This window comes from Podarcis melisellensis, assembly GCF_964234715.1.
Source record: "Podarcis melisellensis genome assembly, chromosome: 6".
NCBI classification, from domain to species: domain Eukaryota; kingdom Metazoa; phylum Chordata; class Lepidosauria; order Squamata; family Lacertidae; genus Podarcis; species Podarcis melisellensis.
This window is the reverse complement of record NC_138538.1, coordinates 59427886-59454675: the sequence shown is the minus strand read 5'-3', so window position 1 is coordinate 59454675 and position 26790 is coordinate 59427886. Positions and strand designations below refer to the sequence as shown.

At 39.8% G+C, this 26790-nt stretch overlaps 1 protein-coding gene and 1 long non-coding RNA gene across 7 annotated transcripts in view; one reads left to right on the top strand and one right to left on the bottom strand.

The window, feature by feature from the left end:
- Positions 1-26790, bottom strand: part of NFIA (nuclear factor I A) — a 420964-nt gene that overhangs the window by 344044 nt on the left and 50130 nt on the right. The window contains exon 1 of one of the 6 annotated variants that reach the window (XM_081915822.1): positions 12638-12768. The exons of the other annotated variants lie outside the window; for them this stretch is intronic. Within the exon in view, the coding sequence (XP_081771948.1) occupies positions 12638-12643 (6 nt within the window). The 5' untranslated portion in view covers positions 12644-12768. Of the gene's footprint in view, positions 1-12637; positions 12769-26790 lie in introns of those variants that run through there. 6 annotated transcript variants of the gene reach the window in all.
- On the top strand, positions 12950-14939 carry LOC309372366. Its single transcript, XR_014169459.1, has 3 exons — positions 12950-13086; positions 14322-14386; positions 14622-14939. It is a non-coding gene; the product is annotated as an uncharacterized lncRNA (long non-coding RNA).

Here is a 26790-nt window from a genome sequence, read left to right as displayed (position 1 = left end):
CTATTGATCCCCACTGGGCCCAGAGGGAACTGCAAACAAACAGGCAGCAGCAAGTCATGAGAAGGAGGAAGACACACTTAATGGATGGTCTATGATTTCAATATTCTAAATGACATACAAACAAATATGTGGTATGTTGACGGGCGTTGAGCCAAGGCCAGATATGATAAATCTGAATACAACCGATGAACACTAACTCCTCCTGCAGAATGGTTTAATTAAAATCTATATGTCACTATGTCAACAGGACTGTAGTTACGCAAGCAGTTTGTATATTGAGTTTCCAAACCATTAGACAAAGGATAATGCTTGAGTTTACTAGGATTAATTTTGTTGCCACACATTCCTAGAAATGAAGAAACTCAGCTAGTGACAACAGTGCTGTTGCCTCACGCAACGTTTAGCTGTGCACTCATATAACACAAGGCCAACACTTCTTTTATTCCCGAAGCAACAGAAGTTGGCACCTGAGATATTTGTTTTCAACAACCATAGCTGAAAGTCTGAACTTGCATCTGCTTAGTTGAGTTATGGTAAAAACAAGCAGAAATGGAAGTTCTCACTCTTGGACAACACTGAACAGGTCACTTCTAAGCTGGCAACTGCATCTGACCACTTTCCACATTCCATCCTGGAAATGGGAGGGGAAAGTACACTGGAAACACATGTGAATAGGTTTGCTGCAGATTGGGGGCCCAGACATTTCAGCTTATTCCCTCCAATAACATTTTCTGATGACAACTCCCCCCCCAATGTCTTTTTGAGTTCATCTGTGAAGGATTGTCCACCTGCTGCCTTCTCGTGGGTTCTGGAAAGATGCCAGAAGATGGCAACGGCATGTACTACTTTGGGGGATTTGGGTGTGTGTGGAATAACAAGGAGTCTGTTATGACTGGGAACGTTTGCAGTACTATAAATAACTCTATCAATATTGTGATAATGGCACTTTAAAGAAGTCTATTTTACAAGTGTTGAATGTAAGAGACTGCAGCTGTGCTCATTAATTCTGAAGTATGCTTCTCTCTATGTACAATTTGCAGGTGTAACAATAGGGGTGTTGATTCATTGGAAGCCTAGATTGTGATTGGAATTCATTCGTATTTTGAAGAAGAAGAAGAAAAGAAGAAGAAGAAGAAGAAGAAGAAGAAGAAGAAGAGGAAGAGGTTACACTAACATTGTCAGTGCCTAATAAGTCATTATTGTGCTTGGCAGAAGAAAAGCAAATTACAGCAGTTTAATTGAAAACCTTAAGAGGTAAAAGAGAAGAAGACTGTTAACACAATTTCAGCAAGACTTAAACATCTCCTTTCTACCAAAGAACAAGTACTACAAAGGAGAGAAATAGATTTAAAAATAATAATTAATTGAGGTAAACTTGGCACAAAGATGGCAGAATTCTAATTAACTTGCAACCTTTCTTATCATAACATTCGGTTAGAGAGATGGCACTGTTCTATTTCCCCTTGCAAGCTAATATGGAGCTGAAGTATAAATTGACACTCCACAGCATACATAAATTTTCTTTATTCTGAACTAAATTTAATTTCTGCTATGCTATTTCTGGCATCCTGAAAACATCCAGTTGCCCCACCTGGACTTGACATTTCCTACTTAGCTTGAGTTAATTGGCTGTAGAGTGGGAAAATCGTGTTAATTGGGTCTGCTTCATTGAAGAAAACAGTTCTAGAACAGGCCCACCTTACAAAGGGCTATTGTAAAGTGCCATAAGGCTCAGATTGGAGGCTCAGGGAGCACAGCCCAGATGCCTCATTCTTTGTACCACTCTGTCCAAAGGGTGATACTGCAGCTGCCAACAAATCAGGTGACACAAGGGGCCAAAAGGGGTTCCACCATATTATCCTGCTCTTCAGCTGGCAAGACTCCCAGATCAGCTTACATAAAAATATTTTTCAAAACACAAGTACTCAGTAAAAACAACAGCAATATAAGCAGCAGAGCAGAAAAATATCCCAGCTAAAAACAAAAAAGGCTATTGACTCGAAAAGGTCTGGTCTGGGCAAGTAATTCACCTGACACCAAGGAAGAAAAGAAAGCAGACTTGGTACCACATGGCCCTCTCTGGAGAGGGACTTCTAAAGATGGGGCACTATAATCAACAACAACAACACCCTGTCACAGGTCACCACTCACCTTACTGTTGATAGCTTTGAAGGACAATTTAAGCGTTCAGGCAGCTTTTCGCAGAAGAAGGTGGTTCTATAAAGTTGTTGACAATGGCCTAGTCCTTAGTCTGAACAACTCATCATAAGGGCAAACCTGTGTTAGTACTGCCTGTCCACACCTACAATTTTGATCCCATGCTTGCATTCAGGATTGTAGCTGAGGTGTGCAGCAACAGGACCAAGCCTGAATTTTTTTGCCACCTCATGCAATAAAAGAGCTGTGCTGAGCGGAGATCCGCATAATATTGTATAAGATGCTCCGGAGCAGCTCCTGAATTTGCAAAAATTGTGGCTTAACATCTTTGTGGCACTGAGGGGAGTCAGGTGTGTGCGTGTTACATCTTTCAGAATGCATGCTGCTTTATTGGCACTGTTAAAAGCCCGGCCTCCTAAGAGACTGCTTGGCTTGTTTGTGTAGCTGCCCAGCCCTTGACAGCAAGGGATAGCAGATGGCTCCTACAGTATTTCCAGCAGAGACCTTGGCCTACCCAACTTACTCAAGGAAAATGTAAACAGCAAATTAGCAATTATCTGCTAAGGTGCTGAGGTTACAGATAGAGGAAAAATCTAACCCATACAATTTCAGTTCTGCCGTAAGGTTCATGCAAATTTATACCTTACCTTACTAATGTTAAGATTATTCTCCTTAACCTTTTATAAAGTATAGTACGTGAAGCATGAATAACTCTTTTCCAAGTAGTAACGGTGTTTGTTATCTGTTGCTGCTCTGAACTAATTTAGGTGCTGCCCCCATAGCACAATAACAGAAGAGGTTTAAGGATATAGCAAGAACTTTGATGGATCAGAACCAAAGGCATATCTAGTTTGGCATCCTCTTTCTCAAAGCAGCTGGCCAGCTGCCTATGGGAAACCCACAGGCAGCACAGAAGGGCAAACACCCTCTCCCACTGTTCCCCCTTCCGCCTGCAACTGTCCATGTTATTTTGGATGGACATTCCTGTACTTCCCTTTATCCTGGCTGTTGACCGGCCCTTTCCCCCTTACCATTCAGAGTTGCTTTGTTATATTTATTTAAGTGTAATTGTTCACACATCCACCTATCCCCACATTTCTCCTAGTTATCTTTTTCCTCCTTGACTTTTAAAGAACCATTTTGCAAACCCATAGACATTTATTTTATATACCTTGTCTTTCCTTCAGCATGTCTCTATAATGTAAATATCTGTAACCTAGTTCACATTTATTTTGGCAGATATGTACTTTGAGATCTCTCAGTAAAGCTGTTATATAAAAGAAACTATGATTGTGCATTAAGCCAAACCAGATGTCTAGTGAGAAGAGAATATTCGAAATAAAATGGGATTGAATGGTTCCCCTCCCCCTGCTACATTGGTTCTTTCCTCTTTTCCTGATTACTATTAGTCTTGACAATAATGATCTCACCAAAGATATAAGCAGCACAGTCCATTCTATGATTTAATCTTGATCCCAACAGATCAGGGTTCGATTTAATTGCTCTACAATTAATTAGAAACAGAGGCAAAATGTTAAAAAGAGAATTTTCACATATATCCAAGAAGCTGTTTACATTCAATTGGAACTCATGTTAGACCGAATCATTAAAACTATAAAAGATTACATCTGGGCAAGAATTAAAGCCAAGCCGATTCATTAACCCAAATGGTGGCCTACAGATTACTGACACAGTATTGCTGCTCTAGCGATCAAAGGATCAAGGGATACGTGACCAGATGACCCTAATTGAAACAGTCTCCACTGAATTTCGTAAATGGAAAACTTGAAAGGATTAAGACGATATTCACCAACTTCTGTCAACATTGAAAATAAATTGGTTCTAATAGCTTAACTGCATAAATACTGTAATGAAAAAGAGGGAAACAAGGACAATGGAAATCATTTATACAAACCATAGAATATTTTATTTATTTATAGAAATATTTCTATACAGCCATATCACAAAATGTCAAGGTGGCGTAAAATGCTAAAATCAAAAACATTATTTCACAAATTAAATTTAAATTTTAAAATACAGATAATCATCAGGGTGAGTGATGACACAGAGTTGGAAGTGTTAGGTATATTGTGTTAGATATCATGGAATAGTTTACTAAATTGTTCTTACTCATCTGATTAAGACTAGAGGAGCTCTGGAATTTACAGCTGAAGAAATCTCAATCATTAGCCTGTCAAAAATATGATTTCTGATCTTTGGAAAGAAATCTTTTTGGGAACCATTGTTCAATTAACCATTTAACACACACCATCTTTCCCAGAAAAAAGAAAAAGAAATTAACGGCCGGTTGGGTTGAAATATATATCATAGTTTCATACTGTGCCTTACAATGCAATATTAAGCATGTTTATTCAGATGGAACTTTTACTGAATGCAACGGCACTTGCAATGCAATGTTGATGGATCACATCCTGTGGTTTACAAACAGCAACCTCCCCCTCTTTAAGGGATTTCCACATCGCAGATGAAAGGTTCCTTTTTGTGTGATAGTAGTGCATCTGTGTGGGATGCGGGTGGCACTGTGTGGGTTAAGCCTAGGGCTTGCCGATTGGAAGGTTGGCGGTTCGAATCCCCACGACGGGGTGAGCTTCTGTTGTTCGGTCCCAGCTCCTGCCAACATAGCAGTTAGAAAGCATGCAGTACAAGTAGATAAATAGGTACCGTTATGGCAAGAAGGTAAACAGCATTTCCGTGCGCTGCTCTGGTTCGCCAGAAGCTGCTTAGTCATGCTGGCCACATGACCCAGAAGCTGCCTGCGGACAAACACCAGCTCCCTCGGCCAGTAAAGCGAGATGAGTGCCGCAACCCCAGAGTCAATTGCGACTGGACCTAATGGTCCCTTTACCTTTTCCTAGTGCATCTGTAAGCAGGGCATTCACTCTATGAATAGGAAGATTGATACTATCCTCAATTAATTTATGTAATATATTGGTAGTTTTTAAAGACCATTAACAGTAATGGTTTTCACAACAACCTGTGGCATCTATCATAGAAGAAACACTTTATTTGTTCTGAAAACTGTGCCACTGGTTTCTTTGAATGATTCGATGTTCTGAGACAAAAAGAGAATCATTTCTCTCTTACAGCACCTCCATGACTTCCATGCTTTTATAAACTTGTAAACGAAAATCAGCCTGAAAACTTTTGATGCTAGATTTTTTTTCTGTTTAAAGCCGGCATTTACTCCTATTTCTTTTCATTTGTGTTATTGTGAAATCGCTGACTGATCATTGCTGTAGGTAGCATTATTATTATTATTATTATTATTATGGATTTACTAATCACTTTCTTATCATTTAACGATTTGTACACAATGCTTTACATGCAATACCATATAGGACTAATCAGAAGTAAGTCCAACTGCTTTCAATTGTGCTTATTCCCAGGTAAATGGATATAAGGTCGCAACATAAATCTCTTTGATTGTATTGTGCCCAGTGCTTTTTTTCGGGGGGGGGGGGACGCATACCCCTAAACATTTTGTGAATCTAAGTTTGGCCTCATTGAGGGGCAGTATTTCAATATGAGTAGGAAAATGAGAATACCCCTAAACATTTTTTTTTTAAAAAAGGACTGTTTGTGCCTATTGATAATAGTGGTTGCTGCTATTATTTGTATTATTTAAAAGTGGCAGAGTGTGATAAAGGGGGGGCGGGATATCACATAATGAAGTACAACTAATCCCTAATGCAGGATAAATTACCTTAACTCCTAGGAAACTAAAGCTCTTTAAATTAATCCCCATTATTTGGCATATGAATGAATATGTTTACATTTGGAATAAAAGCCATATTAAACTTCTCACCTTTCCATGGTGCTGATTTATGATTTAGTCTTTCTGGAGGTATGTGAATAAGAAATCTCAGCATTTGTGTGTGTTTTGCAGAGCAAGAAATTCTTTTCATTCCCCAAGACTAGAATAATATTCCACTGAATTTCTATTATTTTTTCTTGGTTTATTGGACTAGTTGCACAGATGTCCACTTTTCCTGTGCCAGCTGTGCAGAGAGCTGCTTCAAGCTTAGACCAAAATGTTGACAGAATAATATAACTCAGGCCAGACATACTGCATTTTACACTAGAGGTCATATGAAAAAGTACTGGCAGCCTATAGCACAAGCTGTTTTACATAAGCATACATTTGGTATGTGAATTACTCAAAGAATGCTGTGGGAGGGAGGAGGTAAGGGAACAAACTTCACAGCCGTTGTAGAAGATGTAACAATTGTTCATTAAATTACCTCAGAGTCTGTTTATGCCTATTTAAGAAGTGTGAGATATCATTACCCACTAAAAGGTGTCAGAAACAATAGTCTCTTCACCATACATTATGCAGGATTCCCAAAGTAGGATGGAAACTGTTTCAGATAATCTAAGTTCTCACATTTTCTCCTTTCTCATGGCTCTGATTCACCCACAAAAATAACACGCAAAAGAAATAATGTAAAGGCTGTGGGCCAATCTTCTAGGATAATTCAGAGAGCAAGAGTCAAATGGTGCTCTCGCCCTGAAATGACAAGAGAATGCCAGTTGCAAATGTTCAGTTCTCCCAAATCAGGCAAATTAGGGGGTTTCTCCTCACCCCAACAGGCTTCTTTTTTGTTCCAGAATAGTCTCCATATTCTTAAACAATAATGGGGATCCCAAGCCCTGATTCTCATAGCCTGGTGTTTTTATTCAGTAACCCTAAGTCAAGTGTTAATAATTTGATGAAATGGGGGGGGGCAGTCTGGATTGGTCTTTAAGCATATGTTAATAAATCTGTTCCTACATTGGAGAAGCAAAGGCTAAGGAGTAAACCCTACACAAATCTGGACTGGAGTCCCTAAGATGCTTGAATGGTACCTTGTACACCTCCTTCCAACAATGCCTGCAGTCAGGCTGGTGCCAAATGTATTGCTATGCTTTCCTTTGGACCACATCAGTGAGGCCAAGAGGGGGTCATGTCATCTGGGCAGCCCAGGACCTCCATACACACTGCCCAGGTTTGTGCCCTGGGGAGGTCACTTTGGTGCTGCTAAAACAGCAGTTTGACTTCACTCCTGGAAGCACACTCCATTGCCTCTCGAGACAGATAGATGCCAACAACACAACAACCTGTGTTGTAGTAAATCATGCTCAGTTCTTTTATTAATACCTGGGAGCAGTGGCATAGTGTGGGGCTTTGCCCCAGGCGCAAAATTGTTAGGGAGTACAAAAATTCAACACCCAGTACTGCCTCAATACAGCTGCATGCTTCCATTGCTGGGCTCCGTTGAAAACGGCTTCTCCATGCGAAGCAGGAAGTGACCTCTCCAGACAACGGGGTGACTCTTTTTATCTCTGCAGCTGTGATTTCCTGGGTGATGTGGATGCCATTAGCCAGCTGAATGCACATGTGTACATCGTCTGTTTCCCTCCCTCCTGTCCCCCCCCCCCCATGGCCCCAGGCACAGGCAACCCATGCTACACCTTGGAGACAATTATCTGTACATCAGTTAATTGGTCAGGGCGAAAATTCTTCTCAGATGAAGGAAGTTTTTTTTATTCTCTCTATATATCACCTATATATTATATCTTTCCTCCAAGTAGACTAGACTGACATAAGAGGCACTACAGGAAAGGTGAAAGCATATGGGAAACATTTGCCTACCATCCATTTTTAGCCAAGATTCGTTAGCATGTATTTATCACAAGTTTTCATACCTATGAACAGGGAGGGAGGGTTCATATAGTACACAGAGAGGGGCCTGCCTCTCTCATAATATTTCATACACCAGCTAACTGAATATAGATATATAGTGAAAGATTAATGTAAATGTAAATATCCTATCAAATTGAACTTAGAATCCATCACAGCAGTCAAAAGCATGTAACTGACCACAAATAATCACATTCCACTGGTTTACTCTTAACTTATCCTGAATAAAATAATGCCACAAAACATGGAATATTTGCTCAAGTGAAAGATCTGTTGAGTTTAAGGGTATGAAGTTGTAACATAGCCAAGGGTTGGTACCCTTGCCCTCCAAACATCACAAGCAGAAAGATGTTAAAGGGTGAATGCAGATGATCTTAAATATCATTAGGTGACTAATTAAACATTTGAGACAAACTGAGTTTGTTAATAAGAAAAGCTTACTTTCTGGAAACAGCGTAGGATGTATATTTTAGATAAAATAAAAATTGTGATGGTTGAGTTGTCCCTATTTTCAAAAAGGGGAAAAGAGAGGACCCAAATAATTACCGCCCAGTCAGTCTGACATCAATACCAGGGAACATTCTGGAGCAGACCATTAAGCAAACAGTCCATGAGCACCTAGAAAGGAATGCTGTGTTCACCAATAGTCAGCATGGATTTCTGAAAAATAAGTCATGTCAGACTAACCTGATCTCGTTTTTTGACAGAATTACAACCCTGGTAGATGAAGGGAACGCAGTGGATGTAGCCTACCTTGATTTCAGCAAGGCATTTGACAAGGTGCCCCATGATATTCTTGTAAAGAAGCTGGTAAAAATGCGGTCTTGACTATGCTACCACTCAGTGGATTTGTAACTGGCTGACTGACCGAACCCAAAGGGTGCTCATCAATGGTTCCTCTTCATCCTGGAGAAGAGTGACTAGTGGGGTGCCACAGGGTTCTGTCTTGGGCCCGGTCTTATTCAACATCTTTATCAACGACTTGGATGATGGACTCAAGGGCATCCTGATCAAATTGCAGATGACACCAAACTGGGAGGGGTGGCTAACACCCCAGAGGACAGGATCACACTTCAAAACGACCTTGACAGATTAGAGAACTGGGCCAAAACAAACAAGATGAATTTTAACAGGGAGAAATGTAAAGTATTGCACTTGGGCAAAATATGAGAGGCACAAATACAAGATGGGTGACACCTGGCTTGAGAGCAGTACATGTGAAAAGGATCTAGGAGTCTTGGTTGACCACAAACTTGACATGAGCCAACAGTGTGACGCGGCAGCCAAAAAAGCCAATGCAATTCTGGGCTGCATCAATAGGAGTATAGCATCTAGATCAAGGGAAGTAATAGTGCCACTGTATTCTGCTCTGGTCAGACCTCACCTGGAGTACTGTGTCCAGTTCTGGGCACCACAGTTCAAGAAGGACACTGACAAACTGGAACGTGTTCAGAGGAGGGCAACCAAAATGGTCAAAGGCCTGGAAACGATGCCTTATGAGGAACAGCTAAGGGAGCTGGGCATGTTTAGCCTGGAGAAGAGGAGGTTAAGGGGTGATATGATAGCCATGTTCAAATATATAAAAGGATGTCACATAGAGGAGGGAGAAAGGTTGTTTTTTGCTGCTTCAGAGAAGCGGACACAGAGCAATGGATCCAAACTACAAGAAAGAAGATTCCACCTAAACATTAGGAAGAACTTCCTGACAGCAAGAGCTGTTCGACAGTGGGATTTGCTGCCAAGGAGTGTGGTGGAGTCTCCTTCTTTGGAGGTCTTTAAGCAGAGGCTTGACAACCATATGTCAGGAGTGCTCTGATGGTGTTTCCTGCTTGGCAGGGGGTTGGACTCGATGGCCCTTGTGGTCTCTTCCAACTCTATGATTCTATGATTCTATGAGTTTGATGGTTGTTAAATGTTTGTTCTTACCCAGGTTTCCCTGCAAGTTCTCATGGAAGATGGTTGTGCCCATTCCATTCAGCTATAAATGGGGGATTTGATGTGTTTTATCGAGGAACTAATACATGACAGCCATAAATGGGGAATCACTCATTACTTGTGAATAGAAAGTCATTTTCATAAGGAGCTGCCTTGTACCAAGTCAGACCATTGCTCCATCTCATGCAGCATTGTCTATATGACTGGAAGCAGCTCTCTAGGGTTTTGAATTTGAACCTTCCACTGCCTAACAGGAGATGTCCAGGATTGAACCAGAGACCTTCATGCTAAGAATACGGTCTACCACTGAAAAAGTGTCCTTTCATCAAATGCCATTTTCCAAACAATAATATGTTTTTAGGTATGACCAATAAATTAACATGCTCACATTAATATAGTCACTCAGACAGATACTTGCCAAATATTAGAAACAGAGAAATACTAAAACAGAGAAATAAGAATGCTTTCCCCAACTTGCAGTACATTTAACAATAACATTAATTGCTTACTTATCTTTTCAGCATTATTCCTTCATGAAGACTCAGTCTCTACATTTCCTTATCGCTTACACTCTCATTACAGTATGACCAGGATTTATGAGTTGATTACTGTGTGAATGTTAGACCACAAAGTATCATTTATGTTCTACCCTGACCTTTACTGTGACCTCTGGGGGATTACAGTAAGAAGAAAACGTGTGAACTTGGCATAGCCAAAGGGTGTAATACAACCCTACAGAACTGATAATAAAGCAAGGCTTCACTTTTCAGTGACAAAGGACAGTTTGAAAAGAAGGCCACTAAAGAACCGCAAGAGAATCTGATGTTTTTAGTGTGCATATGTCATGTGTATTAAAATAGTATCCTCAGCATCTTGAGATATTTTCAGTGGACCGTTATTGTAATACTGAAAACAGTCTAAAAAATGGCAAATATTGACATGTTTTTAACTTATCATAAATACATTCTAAGGATCTATAAGGAAAACCAGAATTTTGCAGCTTGAAATTTCTGATGCCCACACCATAAACATAAATACTTGTGTTCCTAAAAATTAAATACTTTACTCAAGATAAGGTCTAGCAAGCACTCAGTAGACTCAGTGTAGAATAGTGAGTTTGCAGTAGGCATGTTATCTGTTCCAAAGGATCCATTTTTCCCATCCCATCAAGCACTATATGATGCAACAAGTCAAATATATCACCCTAAGAGAACTCAGGCTCAAACAATATCAGAAGCACAAAGTAAGAAATAAGAAATTGTCATTGTATACTCCATGCCAAGTCATATGTCAAAGTCACATATGTGCAGTATATTATTAAAGTGAGCATTTAGAAAACATTTACCCATTTTATAGATAGGAAAAACTGAGGCAAAGAATCTATACTAAAGAGATTCCATGACCAAGAAATCAAGACACATGTAAACAAGACTACTGTACATGGAAGTGAGCAAACTTTCAGATCAAGTGAATCTTCACAACATCCTTCCGCATGACAGAATTTGCTCTGGTCGCTATATAACCCACCCAGCTAACACAGACCAATATGGCTTCTCTGTGCTATTTCTACTGCTGTTGTTTCCAAGTACAGTAAATGATTATTGTGAATGAAGACAAACAAACAAATATACCAACCCAAAACAGTAACTTTTTATTCATCACCACTACAAACATCTGCTGCCAAGGGCCACCTAGTATTAGGCCTGTCTTATGGCTACAGATGAAAGGGATGTAACTGAAAGGAAATACCAGCTAAGGGAAAGAAGAGAAATAGGATATTTTGTTCAGACACACTGAAAGTACTATAAAAGCTAATCTGTATGGTTTCCAGAATCTGCCTGTCAGTAAATAGAAGATAATTCAGTTACCCTATCTGATACAACATTGCTGTCTGTTATTTAATTTGATGAAGGTAGCTCTCTATTAGCATACTAATAAATGTCTACAATATTTTCCTACATAAACTATGAGCTTCTGCATGTTATTAATTAACCTTATGTACAGAAAAGAGAACTTGAGTCCCCCCCACAAAAAAGGATGAATACTACATTTGCTTTTTCTGTTGTATCTAGTATATGACTATTTGCTGTTTTAATAGCCTTAACTGAGAATTACTAGTGGCAACTGCTAATTTTTCCAGCTTCTATTGATAGTTTATCAGTTTTCGATGCCCTTTGTTGAACTCCTTCAAGGCAGACCAATACTAAGCAAACGAAAAGAGTGATTTGTACTAACTGTGCCACAGATACTTTGGAATTGAAATAAACTTATATCTTATATGAGTGTATAGAATGATGACAGGAGACTTCTAAGCATACACAGTAGCTGTACATTAGCAGTGTTACTGGGAACCTTTTTTCTGTAAAAGGACTGATTTTGAGGGACTGCAGCTGGGACCTCTCTGTGAACTTCATATGTAATGAAAACCTCCCCCCCCCAAAAAAAATACTAATTTAAAAACACTGCTTATGGCTCTGCACACTATGCATTTAAGGTAATGTGTTGTTAGTTCATCAGTAGAGGGGTGTGTGTGTGGTGAAATGCTCTGTTGGTGCATGGTTTGTTTTGAAATCTTGCTAACACTTGCTAACACACCGTTCAACAATTACACTTTTCAAGTAAATATTTTGCCAAAGGAGGAACAGCAGATAAATCTTGATCCCTTTGTGGTTTTTCTGTATATCCCTGTTTCCAACAAAAAGACCCCACTAGCGGCTCTGCCTTATCACTAGGCCTCGGCCTTGCAGAATGACTAGGCCACAACCATGCCAGGCTATGCACTAATAATAAATCAACTGTGTTCCTATTTAATATACTTAAATAACTTTAAAAGTCCAAGTCTACCTGCATTTAAGTGCCTGGTGTTCTGCGCAGAGTCTCTGTCCCCCTTCGCGAACTCCTCGAATAATCCTTTCTGCCACAAAATTGCTGGCTGTGGGCCTTTGTGGCATTGAATCTGGCCTGGGCCCCTTCTCCGACGCCGGCACCAACGCGGCTGCCTCTCCTCATACCCTCAGCAGAACAGAGGCAGAAGCCAAATACGACAGGCTTCCTAGCCTAGGCAGAAGGCCAAAACCAAAGCCCACAATCCCTGAGGGTAAAGGGCAGAGCAGGCCAAGGAGGCGAGAGAGAGGCCATTTTGGATGTGTCAGGCGACAGGCAGCCTCAAAGCACTGAAGTAGGCCAGAAAAGCCTGGAAATATATCACAGAAGGTTATTTAGTCCGCAGATATGTAATCATTAGAATCAGCCCAGCTTCCCAGGCTCACTTTGGAAGCATCCCTGGTACAGAGGTGACCTGTTCCGTTGCTGAGCGGTGGTGTGGGTGTTTCAATGTCTGGGGTTTCGAAGGGTGTGTGTTGTCGGGTGTTTGGGTATTTGTGGCATGAGGTGCGGTTGTGGGTTTACAGGGAGGGATACATGCATGGTTGTGGTCCCCCTCTAGGGCTTGGACTACTGGAAAGGTTTAACACCTGGCCTGTGCCTCCCAGAGGTGCTTTGCTGCAGTTACTATTTCTCAACATGGCCCACCCCACAGGGTTGTTGTGATATTAAATACTGGAAGAGAAGCACCACTGCTCCCCTCCCCAGGCAAAGTTCCTCTACGGTGTGTTTTTTAGACTGGGGTGCTGTGTTTGTGAGGGGTGTGTGGGACTTGCTCAGACTTCTATAATGCACAGCCACATACTGTATATATTTTTGTTATACATATATAAACACAAGGCTATGCTGACCCAATACGGAATTACTTAATTTTTTTTGGAAAGTGATTTAAATGCCACACAGTCATCGGCATCATACAAATAATTGAAGATGTGTTTCTCAGTACCAGCCCCTGCTGTCACCTTTGCTAAGGATTGATACATGTTTTGGAGGGATATGCAGAAGTTTTGAAGGCGTGTATCCTACTACACTTCATAATGTCCCTTGGCAATGAGTTCCACAGGTAGCTGTAAGCATGAAAAAGCAACCATCAAATTTGTTTGTTTTAATTCATATCCCATTAATTTTTTAAGTCCATCCCCATTCCGTGTGTGTGATACAAAGGGAGTATGTGTATGTTGTGTGTTTCCCTTTTGCTACAGATGCAAAATTGAAATTAAAACCATGTTGCCCTACAGCCAAGCCACAATGTACTCAGTTGTTGATAACATTAATGAAGCACCACAATGTGATAATACTTAGCATTGGAGGGGGAGGGAGGGGTTACCGGTTTGTAGGGTTTTTTGTTCTTGTTTTTATCATGTATTTTGTGCTTTTATGTTGCATTTTTATGTTGTGAACCTCCCGGATATCTGCGGATGGAGGGCAGTAGAAAGAAAGAAAGAAAGAAAGAAAGAGAATAATTACTATCCCATTTTGTCTCACTGGTGCTTTAACTTCAGATATTTTGACTAGGCAGGAAACAAGGAGCCTTTGTTTGTTTTTTCTTCCCAAAGCACTAAGAATGCTTACAATATACTTTCGGAAAAGAAAAAAGAATGCAACTCCAAATATCTTGTCATTTCCCCCCCCCCTTTCAAAGTAGAGATCCATGGGAAAGAATACTTTTGCAACCATCAAACACCTTCAGAACAGGAAAAAGACCCATTTGTAAGTTTGAAAATGTTAGCTAAATATAATGAATTAAATATAGGCTCCCCCACCCTTCTATGAAATTTTGTCTGTGTCCAGAGTAAAGTGTGAACTCTGTTCTGAATGTCATTATAGAAGAAAACTGTGGTTAAGCTGTTCATTTTAAATATAATTGAATTGCTTGGGCACATTAAAATGTTGAAATGTTTTAAGCAGAGGTAGGAGAAATAATGTTAACGATGTTCTCTTTCAGATAGTTAATTAGCCTGCCATGTATGAAAGTGTAACAAGAACACCACCTACTGTAAAAGGGAATGTTCTACACTCAGGATGCTAATTTATTCATGTCTGCACAAAGAGGGAAGACCGAGACTGTTAACCCTTGTCTGCCAGAGACTTTTGGATACTCTCTAAAATGAATATCACTGAAGACTCCTGCAAAGTTTATTTGCTAGACATCATGATGAGAGCAGAATAACCAGTGTAGATATCAGAACAGCAGAATAACATATGATATGTTTAAAATTAATCTGGACTGATGTGTGAAGTGGCAATTTACATTGCAAATAAACCTTAAAACAGCTTGGAACTAAGCCCCATGCAGCTTTCTCATGTAAATACATATTGAACTGTAGCTTCAGTTGGTATTGTTACAGAAACCAACATGATAATCAAATGATATAAAGGTACAGAAAATACCGTAATCTCTCTCATTTTCACTGACAACTTTCTTTGCTACTTGTTATTAAAGGTAACTTTTATCAGAATGTCTAAATCAGGGATGAGGAATCTTTGGCCACCCAAGTACTTTTGGGCTCCAAATGCCATCAGCCTAGCCAGTGTCGTCAGTTGTCAGGTGACAACTGGGAGGCCACAGCATCCCCACACAGCACCAAAAAAATATTTCTCCCTTGTTTTCAGGAGACCAGCACTGGAATGAAATGAAATTATGAAACTGTACAAACATGATTTTTTGCTATATATTTTGTTTGAAAGTCAACACTAAGGGGCACCTAAAACAAGTACATTTCAATGTTTGTTGTTGAAAGTAAGGAAATAAAATAAACCAATAGGAAAATAAAAGCTTTCCAGACCCCTTAAAGTAGGGTAAAAGGTAAAGGGGCCCCTGACCATTAGGTCCAGTCGTGACTGACTCTGGGGTTGCGGTGTTCATCTCGCTTTATTGGTGGAGGGAGCCGGTGTACAGCTTCTGGGTCATGTGGCCAGCATGACTAAGCCGCTTCTTGCGAATCAGAGCAGGGCACAGAAACACCATTCACCTTCCCGCCGGAGTGGTACCTATTTATCTACTTGTACTTTGACATGCTTTTGAACTGCTAGGTTGGCAGGAGCAGGGACCAAGCGACAGGAGCTCACCCCGTCGCAGGGATTTGAACCACTGACCTCATTGGCAAGTCCTAGGCTCTGTGGTTTAACCCACAGCACCACCCACGTCCCTTCGTAAAGTAGGGATCCTGCTGAATTTTGGAATTTGGGAGTGGGTAGGTTTGGATATAAACATTCCTGTTTGTAAAAGCCACACTCATAACAACCTGAGACAACTTTCACCTGGAAGTCATTTCTGGACCCTGGTTTTACTCATCTGCCCTCTTCCTCAAATTTAAGACCCAAACTGGAAGTTATGATATTAATGAAATTAGTAGCGGCCATAAGCAGCTACTGATCTGCATCAGAATTGTGGCATAGGGTAAGGGAGCTGTAATCCTTCCCCTCTGTGGTCCCATTATGGATTGTTATGGCAAATAAATGCTATTTAAAATGTTATAGAAGAGAACTGTAGAACTGCCACCCCCCACACAGTGCTTCACTCTGAGGAAGCACCTTTTCTCAGACTAAAAACACTGGCAACCTTGAGGAATCCACCTGCAGGAATGCCACTTAGCATTTTTAGGGTTTAGGCAGCAGCTGCTGTTCTGTCTCAAATGGGGATTGTTTTATTTGTTATATTGCCCCTGCTCTCTGCATTTAGAACTGTTTTCTTTTCCCATTGTTAATCAACTGATCAAGCCTTATTATCATGCATTGATCAGCTATTCCTATGTAGAATATCCAATACTGCAGACGAAGAAAAGTCTCACTCTTTCCTGTTCTCTGCCACTCTGAGTTGCAGCCTGGAGGGCCTGGTCTTTTGTTATCTTTTTACCTCTTCCATACCGCCATTTTTATCCTAGTCAGTTACTTCCTATTCATTCCGTTTTTTAAGCTTCTAAAGCTAAGTACAGTGGTACCTTGGTTCTCAAACATAATCCATTTCAGAAAACCGTTCGAGTTCCGAAACGTTCAAAAACTGAGGCACCAAGGGCTGTCTACAAATTCAGTTGAGAAAATTGAAAAACACCCAGTGGAAGTCGTTTGACTTTCGAGGCACGTTCAAAAATGGAAGCATTTACTTCTGGGTTTTCGGCGTTCGGGTTCTGAAATGTTCGTAAGCGGAGATGTTTGAGAACTGAGGTACCACTGTATTTGGTAATCTGCATTTGTAATTTGTTTGCTGTTCAAGTTGTGTTCAATTTACCAATAAAGTTGAAGACTGATTTCCATGAAAGTGTGGCTTGGATGGAAGTTTAGTTGACACATATTAATGTGCCCTGAAGCTGGAACAATGGCTAGGCCTGAAGGAGAAGGGGTGTGTGTGCTAGTGGTGGTGGCAGGCAACCAATTGTGAGTGGCCAGAGGCAGTGGCCAGGGTCAATCTAACATATTTTTCTGCCTGGGGCACAGGTTAAGTTTCAGATACCAAATGTGATTGGACTGGCAGTTGAATTTTACTTTGACACTTGTGATGGGACATTGTCCTCCTGAGGGCAGCAAGCTAGCCTAGTGGGTACAGGCAGGCGTCATTCCAAAACCATTCATCACACTCTGCTGCCTCACTCTGTTTAATGTTAGGGCTTGGCCTTGCAGCAGCAGACAGTCCAGGGATACTCATCTGCCACCCCTCATGATCTGCCACCTGAGCCAAAGGTCAAAGATATTGCCTAATGGGAGAATTGGCACTGTTTACTCTAAATATAATAGTATCCCAAATTAGGAATGTTGTACAAGATTGGAACTGTGAGAATATAAATTCATATTTTTCAAAGCAAACAGGATTTAATAGGATTTACTTTAAAAACAAATCCCGCAATGAGAGATTTCATTCAGGCCAAATGTTGATTTTTCCAAAATAAAGAACTTAATCTTTATAAAAATGATAATCTGTGATCAAAGGCACCTATGCCCTTCAGACAAATTCCACTAGGTCTCATTTGTGATGGAATAAAATGTTACTGAATCAAGCACACCTAACCAATTAAATTAGAAAATGTTAGCTTATTTGCTGTTTTGTTTATCTAGTTTTATCCAGTATATAGCAAGAACATGCATATTATTTTGTTGGTATTTTTATACATATTATTTTGTATAAATAGATTCATGCATCAACTGTAGTGGATTAATATTGTTAACCAGCCACTTTAACACAGATGTAGTTGATCTTTACCATCAAAGGGCAGAATGGGAGTGAAAATGGTTAGCAAGCAACTGAAATTTGATTATCACAATTCTAGTCCTAAGAGTAGACCCATCAACATTACTAGACATTGCTAACTTGGGTACATTAATGTCAATGGGTTTACTCTGAGTAGCAGTGGATACAACCCAAAATGTATAAATTGCTCTCTTATACTAGGTATTGTTCTTTCAATATATATGATGTCATTTAAAGACTTGAACTGCCTGTGAAAGGTTGATTACTTTCAGCTCTTGCTCTTTAAGTCCCATAGCATTTGGCATTTTCAGAGATGAAACAATGTAAATTTCCCATAGGGGCAAATCTATAGCTTGGACAGTAGGCTTGGGTCATGTTGTGCAACGGTGAGAGATTCTGGTTGGTACACAAAGAACGATTAGGAGTTGAGATACATTGCAAGATCAGAGACCGATAGGTTGTAAGTCAAAGTGGCCATAAATAACTTCTGTGGTTACCATCAAGATTGGATAAGAAACAAAGTATCAGCTCCTGTTATCCATGGATGAGAAACTGAGCCCTGGGATTTGCTCCTTTTAGTGGGACCTCAGAGTATGAAACTTGTTGCTAGATATATGCAGAGTGTTTTTGCTGAAGAAATAACTTCTGAGCAATTCAGGGAACTTGGACAACTATGCACTGAAGATCAGGTTCTTTTGAACATATATCAAGCAAGCACTACAGAACTCTACAATAACTCCTTCATACTCAGTAGAGGGCAGATCTACTTTAATAATAATAATAATAATAATAATAATAATAATAATAATAATAATATCTTTATTGTCATTGCCCCCTCTCAGGGACAACGAAATTACTTGGCTGCTCCATCCACCCAGATAGGGCACTCCACTCAAAATCAGAACAACTATAAAAACACTAATTAAAACAATATAATATAATACAGCAAGGAAGATTAGATGACTTTACAAAACTAATTCTGTTTCATACCAGTTCTACTGTCATTATTGAAAGAATCCTGGGAATTGTAATTTGGAAACAGTGCAGCAATTTCTCTGTTAGAGACCTTCACACCGTTACAGTTTGCATCGTTCCCTGAGGGCAGACAGTAGTTACTGTATCCTGACATGCACATTTAGCATCCTCTGTCACTTGCACACCTGGCTGGTATGTGGAAGCGCCCTACATGCATACCAGTGTATGTGTGTGAACTTCTCCATGTGAAGGAGAACATGCAGAGCAAACATGGATTGCAAAGGGACATATTCTCTGTCCTGACAACAAATGTCTCTTGAATGCAGCAAATCGGTTCCACTTCCTGAGTGGGACCTGGTTGTGCTCAGGCCTTCAGGCATGAAGCGGGATAGCATCCCACATCACGCTGAGGGTGACTCGGCCACACTATTTGTCAGGCGGCCAATCAGGGCACTGGGGGGCGTAGCTGGGCCAATTTAAACCACTGGCTGCTCGAGTCAATTCGCAACAGTGGGGCTCCCCCTACTGGTGGTTTACCCTTCCAGACTTCCCACAAGGCGGGCAGGAGTCAGATATACTGTAGTCTGTTGAAGCCGATGCCTAAGCCAATACCGCTCACATTCTGTAGCCAATAAAGTTGTGGATTGGATTGGATTGATCTTTATTACGGCCATTGGCCCGTTACACGACAGTTTCCCATACCAACATATTATACTTAAACCTTCAAATTTAAAAAAAGTTGTGGCCTAAATTTTGCCCATTAAAATTAACCTAAATTCTGTGTCCTTGTCTCTTTATTTTCCCTGGGGGTTGGTTGGGGGTCTTGAAGTGCTTAATTTCTGACTAGATATGCACAGGCCTTCACAATCAGCCTGCCTCATCCAGCGTCTGGAATAAAATTTGAAACTAGTGGCTAATTTCTATTCAGAAATAAATATCTCCTACAGTAAGCTCTTGTCCTATTCTAACTTGCCAGACATCCTGATTAGACTTGCTTGAGAATGTAAGTCCTTGACTGGCTTGCTTTATCTCTGAGACCTTCCTTGCTTATCTTCCTTATTCCAGTGTCCTCCTCAATCCTCTGCATAATTGGATTAGCTCTGGAAATTGCTGCAAACAGTTGTGCGTCATCTCAACAGATGCTAATCTGATCACTTACCTTGGGGTAGCCTCTCAACTTGGTGTTAATATGAAATGCTTCTACAGTGAAGTAATCTGTAAATATATGCTCTGAGTTCAGCATGGACTTAATTCCATTTTTAAAATAAAAAAGAGAGAGAGAGAAATTTTAATTTGTACAACCATAATTCCTCTTATCCCCTTCTCAACCACTGATGTTCCATGATTAAATTATCTGTATTTAATAATTTATTTATTATTTATTGTAGGTATTACCGGTATATATACCACACTTCCAGTCATGTTCTCAGACAGGTTATTTCAAGTAACAGTTGTGACAGTTCTGTTTTCATTGGCTCAAACTGAGCTCAGGACTCCTTGCACTCTGTATTGCTGAGGTTATTAAAGTTATGTACCAGTGCAATTACACTCTCAGCCCCAGTTTAAAGCAGAAACAAGCCAGGAGAAATAATACAACAAAGAAGAAGGAATAAAATACCAGCACCTCTGGAAAATGTGTGCTTCCCTCCACACCCCCGCGTTTGTTTTTGTTTTTTACTTCATTTTTGTTTTAAGATGACAGAGCTTTTCCTGCCGGTTGGGAGCCCATTCTCACTTTTACAACGATATGGCAGCGCTGACAGGCAGCGTAGCCTTCCTGATTAAACCAAGCCCCTAATACACAGAGTCTTGTGCTGTCAAATGCACATGCATTATTGCACAGGGGGCCAGCCATACTTCAGCCATGATGATAGAGTGGGCAGCGCTGTGTCAGATCAATTATGTACAAGGCCCATCTTCTCTATGATTCCCTCAATTTTTCCTCCTGACACTTCACCTTGGGCTCAACCTTCTGTTCTCACCGAGACAAACCTGCAGACAATAGTAAACCTAAGACAGTTCTCTCCCCCCCCCCCCCCATCCTCACAGGAGCATGACACAGAGTAACCCTTTCCTGTCATACTTTCTCATGACTTTTCAGACAAATGTGGTTTCCTTGCTTTGGATGATTTGTGTAAAGGTTTGTAATGGACCTCAAGAAAAATGGCAAGTGTTCTCTTGTTATTTGTTCACCAGCTCTGCATACGTGCCCATATGCTTGTGTGACAGCTGAATAAAAGTTTTCCCGTCCACGCTTCCCTGTCATCTGGAAGTTTTGCATACTTCCTTCAACATATATGTGTAACAGAGATAACTAGTTTAATTCAAAACGTTTTTATATTGCCCTTCAGTTCAAAACTTCCATACAATAAGTACGGTAGTTTGTTATCTTTTACAGTAAGTTGTTCAGCCCATTCCACATTCCAGTCACTCTGACCACCATTTAGAAATTACCACTGGAAGATTTATGCTGCAGTCCTATGCTTCTTTATTTATAAGAAAGTCCCACAATGTTCAACAGGGCATATTCAGGTAAGCGTATTTCAGACAGTAGCATAAACTAGTATCCAGTTGTTGGGGAGAAAACTGTAGCTTGATTGTGGGAAAGAACACTTAATTTGTAGTCTGCTATCCACTCAGGACACATCTACACCATATTCATATATATAACAAGGTATATATATAACAAGGTTTAACAGTCATTCCCATTTACTGTGTGATTGTGGTGGGAATGTTTGTTCATGGAAAATATCACCTTCTCTTTTTTTAACAGGAACTCACAACGATTTACAGCTCCCCTATGAAATAACCAAAAGGAGGCACTTTTTGCAACTGCAAAGGTTTTAGAAAAAATAATTCCCTTCTGGATCACCTCTATTTTTATCTCTTTCACATTGTTATGTGACACCACCCAGATTTCTGCATTACTCTGTTTTGATTGCAACTAAATTTGATTGTACCTAAAACATCCATTTATACCTAAATGGTTTTAACCGATAAAATAACAATACGCATAGAAGCCTTCTTATGGCAGGTGGAAAGGTTTCACCAAAAGCCAACTTTTTAAAGACGGGTTAAGATCCGCAATTGTAAATGGTCTCAATATTCACAATGTAAACCATTTGTTGTTTGAATGTTCACTTTTGGAAATGAGATTCAAACCCTTATGTCTTATTATTATTGTAACCCTTATTCAAGAGCTGTTCCCTTATTCAAGAGCTGAGGTAACCTCAGCATCATTTTTGTTTCTTTAAATCAGGGCTTCTCTTTCTGGTTGTGTGACTTCAGGTAACTGGGGATTGTGTGGCTACAGTATCATTAATTCATCATGTAGCTAATCTGACTTAACTGTGTGTGCCAACTGCACCAAACCCATTCCAAGATGGAATTAAGGTTCCCTCCTTTTTGCTCTTGTTCACAGCGCCCTTGAAAACCCACTGAGAAGAAAACACTTTCACAACAACCCTCTCCCACTTTTGATACTGAATCCTTGGATACAGACCAACTTGATACAGCTAAACTAGTTTAAGAATGTAATTTTAGTCAGCTTCATGGTTAGGCTGCCTGAGCTCTTTGAAAGCAATGTCAACATTTTCATGGTTTGTTGTATACGGATAATATATGGGAAGGCTAGCTGGTAAGTAAAGCTTAGCCCACAAGAAAATTACTTGGGCAGTAGTACATAGTGCAATTAAATGGCATACTATACTTTTCCCTAGCGCTTTGCTGTTAATCAGACTTCTGCAGAACGCTTTAAAATCTCATGTGATGTGTTAGATCACATTTGCTAAGATGCAGGAAGCAGATTGAACAATCATATAATACTCACTTTACTTTTTCAGAGAGAAGCATCAGCATATTTGGGGGGTTTATGCAGAGTTCACCAGCTTTACAATGACACCTATTGGAGTAGTGCTCATATAATAACTCTAAAAATGCAAAGCTGCACCTAATAAAAATGTGCAAAGAGAAGGGGCCAAATCCCCCCCCCTTAATACCTGTACATTTAGCAATTCTATTGTGTTAGGAATTCAGTTTGAAAGATATTTAGGAATTGGAAGAAAATTGGGTTTGGAAGAAGATATAGATATAGATAGAAATAGAGATAGAGAGATAGACACACACACACACACACACACACACACACACACACACACACACACACATATATATGAAAAGATGCTGTACAGGATCTAGTTAATAGTAGCATTATTATTAAGCATACCAAAAGAGTGGGGTTGCAGTAACTATGAACAGCCACAATTTGAAGGCAGAGGCAAACCAACAACCTAGTAATTATGTAGGCTAGATTAAAGACTGACCAATATGTCCCAGCGCCTGCCAACCTAGCAGTTCGAAAGCACCTCTGGGTGCAAGTAGATAAATAGGGACCGCTTACCAGCGGGAAGGTAAACGGCGTTTCCGTGTGCAGCTCTGGCTCGCCAGAGCAGCGATGTCACGCTGGCCACGTGACCTGGAAGTGTCTCCGGACAGCGCTGGCCCCTGGCCTCTTAAGTGAGATGGGCGCACAACCCCAGAGTCTGTCAAGACTGGCCCGTACGGGCAGGGGTACCTTTACCTTTACCTAATATGTATTCAACCAGAAATTATAATGACTGTTGAATGAATAAGCTCGATAGAATACAGAAGTATCAATTTTTGAGTAACAACTCATGTTCTATACTAGTCTTTTACTTAAGATTTGCAAACAAACAAACAAACAAACAAACAAACAAACAAACCCGTCAGAGTTTGTGGCTTTTCTTTATAATCTTCTCTACCTCAAGCAAGGTGTTGTCCATAGAATTTAGAGACTTTATTTTAAAAAGACAGGGCATGGATAAAATGAGTTTTCCTTTAACTTAAAAACAACCAGCATACAAGCCCATACAAAGAATACTTTAAGTAAGCAGGGAATAAAATCATCAGGAAGACTCAAAGCCATGCACTAAAAACCAGCAGCAGAAATAAATGGTCAAAAATATTATATAGCAAAATACAACTTGTTAAATTTAAAATATTATATTAGTAATTCTTGGCATAGGCCCTTTATATTCAACTTATACACAACTAGGGAGATGGGTGGCACTGTCATCTAAACTACTAAACCTCTTGGGCTTGGCCATTGGAAGATCAGCAGTTTGAATCTGCAAAATGGGGTGAGCTTCCATTGCTCTGACCCAGCTTCTGCCAACCTAGCAGTTTGAAAGCATGCCAGTGCAAGTAGATAAATAGGTACCACTGCAGCAGGAAGGTAAATGGCATTTCCTTGAGCTCTGGCTTCCATCACGGTGTTTCATTGCACCACAAGTGGTTTAGTCATGTTGGCCACATGACTCAGAAAGCTGTCTGTGAACAAACGCCAGCTCCCTCGGCCTGAAAAGCGAGATGAGTGCCACACCCCATAGTCACCTTTGACTGGACTTAAATGTCCAGGGGTTCTTTACCTTACACAACTATCATATTGCAATCTAAATTTCAGAGACTATATCCTATGAAGAAGATTCGGGGAAAAGGAATAAACAGAATTCACTTCTGTGATAAGAGAATTTCAAAAATAGGTTAGCACATTCTTTTGTGTAAGAGCAGATAGAAGCATTGACTGTAGCAACCCTGTGCTAGGCTTTCAAGGTGCTTGAGTGTATTGTTAATTCACTTGTAAAGTGAATTTCTTCACTACTAGATAGTACATCACACCATCTTAAGCATTTTCCCACTTGTAACTCAACATATGTACTTTATGTCATCAAATGCCCATGTGGCAAATTATATGTAGGCAGAACAAGCAGAGCTTTCAAGAACAGGATGGATTTCTTTCTTTCTTTTACAAGATGCCCCCACCCCCATAAATATTCCATGGTAGATGGGTATAGAAAAAAAAGTTAAAACCAATCTAATAGCATAACTCAAATGCTTCCCAAATCCTTAACTTTATATCAATAGAGGGGAAAATGCTTCACCTGTGGTCAAAGTAAACCTTTCCAATATCTAGGCTTAAGGCAATTTTATATTTTCATGAAAGTACTTACACACACATAATGGAATAAAAAAATCGCACTTAAAAATGCATAATAGTATACAAAGAGAATGTCACCAATCCAGCTGTAGTATAAGTCAACTGCTGTGTGTAGCAACTGATAGCCCAGGATATAGTTATGCATCCAGAAAAAGGTAGACTCATCTAAAACCTCTAGTATTGGACCTTTGGGACCTGAGCAACCTTTGTTACACAAGACTTGTCATCCTTCCCCTTGGTCTTCGGTCGGTGGAGCAGGAGAAGACACGCTGCTGGTCCATAGCCTAACTTGGGTGGGTCACAACAGCATTACCACCAAAGATATGGCAAAATGAAAAAGCGCATCTCCAAATGCATGTCTGGATAAAAGGGTGTCTCCCACTTTTGAAAAGGCTGACCACTAGCGATCCATCCATGAGTTACATTTCTAGATGGAGGGAGGAAAGACCATCTTGGTATGTGTGTTTTGGGAATGGAAGGATAACACAGGCAATTCTTCTATATATCTCCCAGACCAGCTGACAGTTTATCTAAGCTAAAGACGCCATGCTGCAATCTTCCCTTCCAATATCTTTCTACTCTGAGCATTTTGCACACTCCTAACAGGCAACTGATTGTGCGGAAATAATAAAACACAAGACAAAAATTTAGAAACAGAACAATGTTTTTTTAAATCCACTATACTTCAATGATTTCAACAGGCAACCCTCGTTTGCAGCTAAGGCCTACTTTCTAGTACTTGTCTGTTAGCTCCTTATTGGAATAAGAGGCACAATGGCCCATGACTGGATAGGTTAGCATTTTTATTTCCTTTCTGCTTTCTCTAATGAAAAGCACATGTGTCTAGTAAATCTTGCCTTTCTTCTTATTAAACCAGTCAGTGTTCATTATTGAGGTCTGGGCCTAGCTGGGCGGGAATCAATAAGATGATCCTTTTAATCACTTTACTAATCAACAAGCTATTTCTTATTTCACTCTCTCTGCAGCAGTCACTGAAAAAAAAAAGATTTATCTGCCTCTGTGTACATATAAATCATGTAGATTTGTCCTCATAAACATGTGTGCGCAAGCAAGCTTACGGATGCATATTTGCCTACACACAAGGTTTTAACTAGTTTATACAGTAATGCACTTGGAGATTCTGAAAGTGAAATGAGCTACCTATATAAATGAACACACACACACACACTTGTTCCTTTTAACACAATGTGGTTTTGCATATCACAAATTCAGTTTCCTGGGATAGAAAAAAATGGAAGTGACTGGGGCCAAGTATGCATACTTTAAATTCAATAAAGAGGTGACAGCATAGAAGGAGGCAGCAGGCAGGTGCTTAAATGCTATAAGTATTATTATTTTTTGCAGAGCAATCGTAATAATTTTCCATCATTCATTCTTGGCCCAAGTCATTGAATTTCAGAAATTATAAACCTGGCTCCTTAGCCAACCTGGGACCAAATTTATAGGGTTCTCTCTCTCTCTCTCTCTCTTTCATCTATCTATCTATCATCTATCTATCTATCATCTATCTATCTATCATCTATATCTATCTATCTATCTATCTATCTATCTATCTATCTATCTATCTATCTATCATCATCTATCTATCATCTATCTATCATCTATCTATCATCTATCATCTATCTATCTATCATCTATCGATCTATCATCTATCTATCTATCTATCATCTATCTATCTATCTATCTATCTATCTATCTATCTATCTATCTATCTATCATCTATCTATCTATCTATCTATCTATCTATCTATCTATCATCTATCTATCTATCATCTATCTATCTATCTATCATCTATCTATCATCTATCATCATCTATCTATCATCTATCTATCATCTATCTATCATCTATCATCTATCTATCTATCATCTATCTAGCTATCATCTATCTATCTATATCTATCTATCTATCTATCTATCAT